Below are 10,159 nucleotides of genomic sequence, written 5' to 3'. Positions count from 1 at the left end.
TATAAGCAGTAATGATTGTGAGGTTACTGGGTTAACATTACAAGTGTGTCGGGCATTTACAGCTTTCAAAGGTCAAATGTTTGGTGGGGCATGGCCTGCCCAAAGTAGTATGCAATTTTTTAATTTTATTTTTTATTTATTGCCAGAAAGTTCAAATAAGCTGAATAGTACTGAACCTCGCCAAATCATTCAGCTGTTTACTAAAACCAGTTTGAAGAATGTGTCTCTTATTGTAATGTGGTGCCCTTCAGTGTGTTTGTCCATTTTTATTTTTATCTTGTATTTATTTATTTATTTAGATAATTTATTTTTATAATAATTTGATGTATTCATATTTTTATTTATTGACACATGTATTTATTTGAGTGATTTCACAGCCTTAATCTGGATGGAGAGTCTTGCTTGTGTTTATTCGCTGCCTGTGTCACATTCTGTTGTTTTTCATTGAAGTGTCATTATGGCTTTGCACACACTGATCCAGAGCACAAAGCTCCTGTGTCCTGCCTCAATGGGGCCTGGACACATGTCTGTACCAGAGGAGGGACAAAAGTACCATAAGTACTGTTTCATTTAAGGTAAGACCCTGAGGGTGTTCTGCATGTGTGTCTATGGCGGAATGTTCAGCAGTTACCAAGGTGACACAATGCACTAATTATCAAACACAGCCAAATACGTTTTAAAATATGAAAACTCAACAACAAATACAAACTGGAATTAAACAGCTTATTTTCAGGAGCATGTTGGCTAATGCTAGCTAGCTTGTGACTGTAATGTTATTTGAGAGGGAGTTGTTTAACAGCACAGATCAGCTCACATGTTGTAGTTCTTTATGGTCAGATTGTGTTAATAAAGCTCAGATAAAGCCTCAGACAGAGCAGTGCCTCTAGTTAGCATAACACCGCCAGGGAATAGTGATGACATCAGCTGCAAAGTATTAATCACGATCTAGAGTTTGTTGATGGCCGATTTAACTCTATGAGAGATTCCACAAACGTTGACTCGTCTCATTGTTTGGGACGAGCTCCACAGATGTGTCATTTTCATCTTGTGGCTTAAAGTCCTTTCAGTCTATTATAAATTACAGCTCATTTTAACAGATAATATAGTGTCTTGTTTACATGTCTCCAGGCCCCTTTTGAATGTTGCCATGGAAACCGGGTCTGTGCAGTGTCCAGGAGCTTTTATCTTTAAGTTTTGACTTTTGAATTTTGACATTTTAAAAACGTGACAATGTGTTTTTGTTTCTCTTAGTGCACGGCTCACACGCGGATAGCTCACTGTCCCAGAGTTTTTTAAACAAATAAATGAATGAAACTGAAGACTCTTTTAGCCTGTTTAACCTAGACTTAAGTACATTCTAACACATGGTTTATTTAGATAGTTTACCCCATTCTTAAATATTCCAGTATAAAAAATAGACATATGGATGAATAGCTAAATTAAAAATGAATAAAAATGTATGATAAATTACAACAAGAAAATTCTCATAGAAATAGAAGAAGAATAGAAGTATAGTCATTTGTAAACTATCTTTAAAAAACAATTATTATATTCATATTTCTTTATTCATTTTTTTATTTTTTATTTTTTTTTTTTACAAGGTCTCATAATTTATAATTTCTTTTTTTTTTTCAATTACACTGCCACACACAACTATTCACAGAAGACACAAAACAATTCAGAATGTTTAAAAGTAAATTTTGTGAACCAAAAATGTAGGTACACAGACTATAGTACATACAGAGAGGGAGTGCAGTATGGAGGTACACAGACTATAGTACATGCAGAGAAAATGTTACTTAGTTTTAGAGTTGTTTTAGGTTCTGAAAAGAGTTTTGATAAGAGATAATATATATAAGGTTCTGCCAACATAAACTAAGTATTTGCTCGTTAAGTGGCAAGTTTTGGAATTTAGACTTTAGCAAAGCGATAAAAAAAAAAAAAACAACAGCAGAGGGCAGCATCATCTCTCTCTCGGTCTGTCCCAAAGAAGAATGCTTTTGGACTACAGCTCCCATGATGCACCGCGGCAACAGCACTGCACTCAAGGGCGAAGGGAAACCAACATGCTAGGTACAATTCTGTGTTTTTTACGCTTTTATTCACATTGTACCCAGTTAAATCGCATATTATTAAAACGTTCAGACTTATTTATACGAGTTAGCTACGCACGTGCGCAGCGTGATTCACCATTGTTTAATTTTGTTGTATTTTTTTATTTTTCAGGGTCACGCTAGAGACAGTTGTAGCTCCTGCTCCTCATACTCTTTATAATGCTCTGTCTGTACTTAAAAGTGTCTGGTTTTAGATATTTGTTGTGATAGTAAGAATAAAAACAGGCTTTAGATCTCTCGTTCATAACAAAGGGGCGGGACCACGACCTCAACCGACCAATCAGCAGCCGCGAAACTAGAACGGTTTTTACAGTGGGACTCTACTCAATAACTCACTAAATATATAAACACTCCTGAGCTTCATCACCACAAACGGGTCTGTAGTTGTGTTAAGTTTCACTCACACATGTTTCTGTCATTCCTTGTCCCTCTCTCCCTCTTTAACATTCCCTGATGTGGTGCTAACTATAAGCACTGCTCTGTCTGAAGCTCTGTCAAACTTTGTTTTAGCACAATCTGACCATAAAGAGTGGATTTAGTTGGAGCTACAATAGGTGAAGTGATTTGAACAGTTTAACAAGAATATTACACATAGAATTACAGTCACAAGCTAGCTAGCATTAGCCAACAGTTTTTTAGTTAGTCGCTCTCACCTTTTTGTTGAAAATCAAACTCCTAAACAGGATCATGAACGCTCGGATTGATCACAGGCTCTTGAAAATATGTTGTTTAAATCTTTTTTTTTTTTTTTTTCAGACCATAGTAAAACTTTTTTGGCAGTGTTTACCAATGTGTGTATTGTGTAACTATGGAAACTGCTGAATATTACACCATAGACATTCATGCTGAACTTCCCCAGCATGATGTCACTACAAAGTATCAATAAATCTATGGGAGATTCACTGTAAATCCCCAAGCTTCTCCTCTTAAATTGAGATTTTGGTTTGATTGTGATTAATCGTGCAGCCCTAATGACATGTGTTTTTTTCAGTGTGGGTGTGTTATAACCAGGGAGCTCCCGTTGCCGTGGAGATCGAGGACGAGGCCAAAGTCTGCGATCTGAAACGAGAGGTCGGAGGTCGTCTGGGTGTCCAATCGGATCGTCTCAGGGTCTTGTTTGCTGGAAGAGAGCTGCTCAATGGTGCCACACTCAGGGTATCTATATCCCTTTGTGTCAGATGTCCTTTCGTCCTCCTATATCCCTGTGTGTCAGATGCCCTCCCATCCTCTTATATGCCTGTAGTGTTGTGGTTGGATAAATATTGCGGGGTAATGGACCCTGTCACTAATAGAAATGATCAGGTTTAGATTTAAAGAACTAAACCTCGGCCAAAATGTGTCTAAAACCAAAACTTACAAGGACTATAGCAGAACTAAACCAGGACTAAAACTGGTATTTTTCATCAGAGTTGTGACCTCCTGGAGCAGAGTACAGTTCATGTGGTTCTGCCCCGGACCAACCCCAGACCTCCAGACCAGGATCTAAACCAGGGTCCAGACCAGGATCAAAACCAGGATCTAAACCAGGGTCCAGTCCAGGCTCCAGTCCAGAGTCTAAACCAGGACTACGTGAGTCTGACCCGTGTGGACCTGAGCCCTCCTGAAGACCCAGAGTCCAGAGACCAACCACAGGAGCTGAGGGCAGATGAGGAGAGCAGAGGTGAGTGACAAATCTTTATTTCTGTAAGTGTGTTTACATGTGTTGGAGTGTTCCGGTTATGAGGTTTTTTGAGTATCCTGGTTTTGTGAATGTCCATGTAAACACAGTAGAAGTGGAAGAAGTAGCAACTTTCCCAAAATGACTCAAACTTCTCACAGGAATTTTTGAAGAATATTCTGTTATATCAAACTAAATATAGCAGTCTACTGTAAATTAAAGCCACTGTGCAACATCAGGGGTATTTTTGTGACTGTATGTGTAGTTTTAGGACTGATATTATGGGCCTTTTACTGAAGCTGTGACAGTGCTCTACATTCTTGTGTTCTTCTATATCTTGTTCCTTTGTTGCTAGTAAAACGTCCTAAAAGCCTCAGATTAGCAGAGTTGCTGAAGTTACTGAAAAAGCCATATCTGTGCCGTAGTTGCCATAGTTACCTCTCCAATACGCTGATTCCTCTTGTATACTGGATGTAAACATTATATCCAGAATACTGTCATAAGCTGAATACGGTTCATAACCAGCATAGTTGAGTGTATGTAAACACACTCAGTGTAACAGGTCTGATAATTATGTGACATTGGTTGTGTTCATGTTCTAATCTAAAATTTGATAATGTCATAGTTTTACATGGATGGTCTGTGTAACTCTTTGGGAGATTCACTGTTTTTGAAAGAAATCTACAAACTTACGATCGACAAATGTTGAACCTTCTCATTATTATTAGCTCCGCAAATTTGTCATATTAATCTCATGTCTTAAAGTCCTTTCAAATGACACCAATCATATCTTTGGGGTTGAATAATGGCTCCACTTTCTGAAGATATTATGAAAAATCATTTGACTTTTGTTTATTTATACTGACAGAAGACATTGAACTTTGTGCCAGTTTTTGTTTCATGGGGGCCAGGTAATTACAGAGTTAATAACCATAAACCAGGTCATCTGTAATCTGACAGATAAACAGTAAACTCCACCTGGGAGTTCTGACCATCTCATCATCTCAGGTTAAACTCGAGGGACTCTACAAAGTGCTGATGTCACGTGTCATATATTGTCCCCTAATATCAGATTAGCACATATCTATTTTCCATGTTTACTTTCTGTAGTGTACTAGCAGTTTTGCGTTGTGTTTCTTCAGGGCGCAGTTCATTCTTCGTCTTCTGTAAACGCTGTGGAGGAGTGAGAGAAGGGAAGCTCAGAGTCTGCTGCAAAACCTGCCAACAGTCCACCCTCACTCTCACACAGGTCAGAAACACAGTCTTTGTTCTCTTAAAACCAAAAAACTGACAGGATTCATGATCATAATAATGCATGGGATTTATAGAGCACTTCCCAAAACACTCAAAACTGTTGACATTCATTCACTCCACACTCTGCTGTAAGTTAGTGTTGTAGCCACAGCTGCCCTGGGACACACTGACATGACATATGACATAACCTCTGCCTGAGATCTCTGTGGCCCTGTGTACCTGTTTAAACCCTTATTTATGAGTCTTTTGTCTCTCTGTACCCAGGGCCCCTCCTGCTGGGACGATGTGCAGGTTCCAGGTCGGATCAGAGGAGTTTGTCTCTCAGACGGCTGCAGCGGAGGAGACGCGGTGAGGACTCGTGTCTTATGTTTACAGTTTAAAGATGCACTGTGTAACTTTTCTGCCACCTGCTTGTCCCCATAGATATGGCATTGCTTTGCTTGGAATGTTCCGCAGTATGGCATTAAACTTGTCTTCTATCTCCCTGGAGACAAGCGGGTGAAACCACTCACTGAAATAATGCATGTTTTTTCTAGGTATTAGTAAGGCAATAAAAAACACCTGTAACTGAATGAATGCAGGATAAATCCATTTAATGCGTGCTGTAGAACATTCCAGCAAAGCAATAACATCTCCATGGAAACAAGCAGGTGCCAAGTATGACCAAAAATAAACTGGATCTATAACAGCACTAAACTATACTCAGGTCTAACCCTAACTACATAACTTTATGGAGAGCCTGTGGATCATGGGAAATCAGCTGTTTTAAATGTAGCCCTGTAGTTTGCGCCTGTTCCACATGGATAAGCATTCACGCCTCACAGTAAGAAGGTTGAGGGTTCAATTCCCAGTTCTATCTGTGTGCAGTTTGCATGTTTTCCCTGTGTCTGGGTGGGTTTCCAGCAGCACAAGGTAGGTAGCTAAGGTAGTCCTGACCAAGACTAGCTGTGTATCACTGTGAGTATGAGTGAATAAAGTGTACCTTAACATTAACAGCCCTCCTCTCTTTTTACGGTCTGCAGGATTGTCAGATATTTGCATTCATGATTACTCTGGTGTAATAAAGTGCTCAGTGTGGAAAGTTTATCCTTAGACGACATATACATGAAGGTTCAGCGTGTTATTGGACTAACATTTATTTAGAATGGAGGTAATTGTTTTGTTAAATTAATGTTTACTTTAGTCCTCATTTAAAGGTGCACTTTTCTGGTGAGGGGTCTACCACTTGCTTTTCTCTATGGAGATTTAATTGCTTTGTCTGTAATGTTCCACTCATCTATGTTGCTTTTATTTAGTTACAGGTGTTTTGCTGCTTAGAAATACTTTTCAACTTGTGCTGTAACTGTGAATGGGGTCACCTCTCTACAGATCTGACCTGTAACTTGGCCTAGGGTGTCATCTGCTTGTCTATATGGAGAGAGAAAAGCTAAATTCCAACAGTAATATCTCCAAAAGTTACATAGTGCATCTTTAATTTTGCTCTCAAGCTTATTATGTTAAGAGAGGCAAAAAGATTAGTCCAAGCGGCGGGGTTGTGTCTTAAACACCGTGATAAAAATATTTTTCAAATGTAATTTCTAGGAGTTCTTCTTCAAATGTGCATCTCACCCGACCTCCCAGGACGAGCGCTCTGTGGCTCTGGACCTGGTGACTCTGAACAGCCGAAAGGTCCCCTGCATCGCCTGCATGGACGTCCTGTGAGTGGCAGTCTGGGATAAATGGCTTTAGACTAGACTACACACACAACAAAGGAAGATGAAATGTAAAATATTATAGAAGCATATTTTTTCTCCAGGGACGTGGTGGTGGTCTTCCCCTGTGTTGCACGTCATGTGATCTGTCTGGACTGTTTCCGTGGTTACGCTCAGACGCGACTAAACGAGAGGCAGTTTGTTTACCACCAGGAGCTCGGGTACACACTGCCCTGTCCTGGTACGTCCACTACAACCTTAATCTACTACTATTACTACAAATACTACTACATATTACCACTAATGTTCAGCTGACATGAACAGCTGAACTTATCCACAGAGTTGAAGTAGAACATCTCATAATGCCATTATTACAATTGACCTATGACCTCTGTCTTTAGGTTTAATGGAGTCAACGCCTGTGTTCTGTCTTTTTTCTTTTATGCACTTTGCTTTTTATCCCTTTTTTACCTTTTCATATTCATTTCAATTTAATGTGATGTTGGCCAGAGAATTGTATAAATGAGCCTTCTTTAGATATTTTTGTTTTTGTTTCAGCCGGTTGTGAAGACTCTCTGATCAAAGAGCTTCATCATTTTAGGATCATGGGACAAGAGCAGGTGACACTTTCTCTGTAGTTTGGAAATTTGTACTTTTAGGATTTACATCTGCAGTCTACCCTCGATCTATGCAAACTAATCAACTTACTAATAGTGATGGGCCGTCTGTGCCAAATATTGATATATCCATACAGATTGAGGTATTGAAAAGTATTGATGCTCGTGTTAAAATATCATTACTTAAAATCTCTTCAAAACTAGCTGATTTTTAAACATTTGTCATTTTTTGAAATACATAGCATATATTTTAGTGTCACATATATTTTTAGATCAGTACAGACTGGATTAGTTCAAGATTAATGTTGCTATGGTGACATTCTTTATATTAGAGAAAACTCATTGATATCATATCTGATCGATATTGAGATGCTTACTGTAGGGCCACTTGGTATCAAATCAAAACAAAAATCAGTGGTATTTTACTATGTTCAATATATTAAAAAATTTGTGTCTCCTTTCGCAGTACGACCGATACCTCCGCTTCGGTGCAGAGCAGTGCTTACTCGGGCTCGGTGGTCTGCTGTGTCCCGGGGCCGGGTGTGGGGCGGGGCTGGTGGCACAGGGACGGAGGGTAGAGTGTGATGTCAGAGCTGGGTGTGGCCTTGTGTTCTGTAGAGACTGTCGCCAGGACTACCACCAGGGGGCTTGTCCTACTGCAGAAGGGGCGGGAACTGATGCACAAGCTCCGCCCACTCAACAGGTGAGGACCAGTGCAGTTCCTGATTGGCATGTGATGGTTACAGGTGATGTGTTTTAAGCAGGTTTATAATGTTTATTTTGTCCTCAGAGTTTCCCTTTGGACAGCGAGGCGTCTCTGCAGGCACGCTGGGACAGAGACTCACTGCTGTTTATCAAAGAATCCACCAAACCCTGTCCCCAGTGCTCCGCTCCAGTGCAGAAGAACGGTAACACACACACAAAAGGCTTGTTTTTATTGGGTTACTATAGAGAATCTCCACTGTCTAAAGTGAACCGTAGCACCCCTGGATTGCCGATAGTTTAGCTATTAGGAGCTGATAAGTAGAGTGAGATGACTGGACGAGAGAACTCAGGCCAAAACAACAAAAACATAAAATTAGCCCAACCTTTCAAAAGATCATTTTATATCAGTTACAATATGTGTATGTTGTTTTCCAGGAGGCTGCAGTCACATGCACTGTCCTCTGTGTCAGGCCGAGTGGTGCTGGGTCTGTGCCCTGCCCTGGAGCAGAGACTGTATGGGGAACCACTGGTTTGAATGAACTCTACTATAACATCTCTACATCAGCCACTTCTCTTAGATATAAATGTATCATATTATATCAACCACTGTGTTTGATTAGGACCACTTTGATGTACCACTGCTCTCAAAGACTTCTGAGGGAGAAAGACAGAAATGTAACTGAATGTGCACACATACCTACCATTTATTAGGGATGTAACAATAATTTAAATATATTGTGATCACATTGTTAAAAATTTCACAATGTATTTTAAATTACAAGTTTCTTTGCATAAATACATTGTTTTGTTGCAGCAGCTGCTAAAACAGGGGCAAGTACATAGACCATGATCCTTTGCTTCATTTCAGTGCAGACTACATGAAGAAATAACTGTTATTAAGCACTTTTAAATCTTTGGTTTGACAGTAATGAATCCTCTCAAGGCATTTTAAGCTGCTATGATGCCACCAGACAAAGAGGACACCGAGGAGGGACATGTTTGTCCTGAGTGCTGTTACTCTCCTCAAACTGCCCGACACTGGATGTGATGACTTTACCTGTTGAGCTGCACTGAGACTTTTGTTTGAGCCTTTCTATTGTTATTGTATCTTCCTGCTCTGTGTGCTTTAACTATCACTCAGGAACAAATAAAGTGATTTTGATTTGCTTTAAAGGTAAAAGTATCTACAATTCTGTTAGCTGCTTCAAAACAACAAAATAAATATTGTTACATCCCTATCATTATTTAAAACATATCCAAGACAATAGAAATAACAGGCACATGACAAGATTTGACACAGGTCGTCAGCGTTCAGACAAGTGTCACGTTGAAGTTCAGCTGTAAATGTGTTTATGTGAGAGACAATCCAGAAGTTGATGTATGATTTTATGTCTGACAAATGTAAATTATGAACAACTCTAAGCTCATTCAAATTGGTTAAAAATAAAAGTATTTTTTCAAGACTTTCTCTCCTTAGTATTATGCTGGTTAATCTGCAGGTGTTATGGTGTCTCAGATGCCCTCCCACATGTAGTGATGTGGTTTGATCAGGGAAACATTTGTGAATTTTCCTTTGGGAGATGTTACTGTTACTGTAGAATGAACACAGGAGAATAGGTTTTGCTCATGACGTCAGCACATTGTAGAACCTGGTTTAACGTGAGCTGAGACAGGTCTGAACTCTCAGGTGGAGTTTGTTGTGTAACTGTCAGACTGCACATGGTTTGGTTAATATCTGTGCAATTACTGGGTTTATCCACATGAAACAAAAACTGGCACAAAGTTCATTGTCTCTTCTAGCTTCAGAAAATGATGCCATTATTTAGCTCCAAAATACAAGATTGTTGTGAGTTGAAATTACTTTTAAGTCATAATATTATAATGGAATGTTTATGGAGCAAATCCCAAACAAATTGATCATTTATATTTTCAAATGTATTTATTTTATTTGACCAACATGCCTGTACTGGATTAACCATTGCCGGACTAACCGTGCGGTAATACAAAAATAATGCACACAGTTATCCTTAGAAGTCTCACTCAGAATTGTATAATGGCGTTTGCCCGTCATCTGAAATTATGACATCATCATCTGGAGTGTGATTCTTCTTCCAGATGTGA

The 10,159-nt window shown here is 39.3% G+C and overlaps 1 protein-coding gene across 1 annotated transcript; it reads left to right on the top strand.

Annotated features, from left to right (window-relative positions):
* Positions 1-2,021: 2,021 nt before the first annotated feature.
* Positions 2,022-9,506, top strand: prkn (parkin RBR E3 ubiquitin protein ligase). The gene is made up of 11 exons (XM_033982152.2): positions 2,022-2,073; positions 3,106-3,269; positions 3,522-3,774; positions 4,914-5,020; positions 5,290-5,373; positions 6,607-6,722; positions 6,821-6,957; positions 7,275-7,336; positions 7,800-8,036; positions 8,124-8,241; positions 8,474-9,506. Exons 1-11 carry the CDS (start codon positions 2,067-2,069, stop codon positions 8,575-8,577), a joined length of 1,389 nt encoding a protein of 462 aa, XP_033838043.1. The 5' UTR covers positions 2,022-2,066; the 3' UTR covers positions 8,578-9,506.
* Positions 9,507-10,159: the final 653 nt, after the last annotated feature.

The sequence above is a fragment of the Periophthalmus magnuspinnatus genome, chromosome 17 (genome assembly GCF_009829125.3).
Source record: "Periophthalmus magnuspinnatus isolate fPerMag1 chromosome 17, fPerMag1.2.pri, whole genome shotgun sequence".
Taxonomy (NCBI): Eukaryota; Metazoa; Chordata; class Actinopteri; order Gobiiformes; family Gobiidae; genus Periophthalmus; species Periophthalmus magnuspinnatus.
Note: the sequence above shows the minus strand (reverse complement) of the source record. Positions and strands in the feature narration are given on the sequence as shown.

What these genes read in the sequence shown, in the direction of transcription:
- prkn (XM_033982152.2), top strand. An exon ending in GGCAGATGAGGAGAGCAGAG is followed by an intron (nt 3,775 to 4,913) that starts GTGAGTGACAAA and finishes GTGTTTCTTCAG; the next exon opens with GGCGCAGTTCATTCTTCGTC. An exon ending in GCTGCAGCGGAGGAGACGCG is followed by an intron (nt 5,374 to 6,606) that starts GTGAGGACTCGT and finishes TGTAATTTCTAG; the next exon opens with GAGTTCTTCTTCAAATGTGC.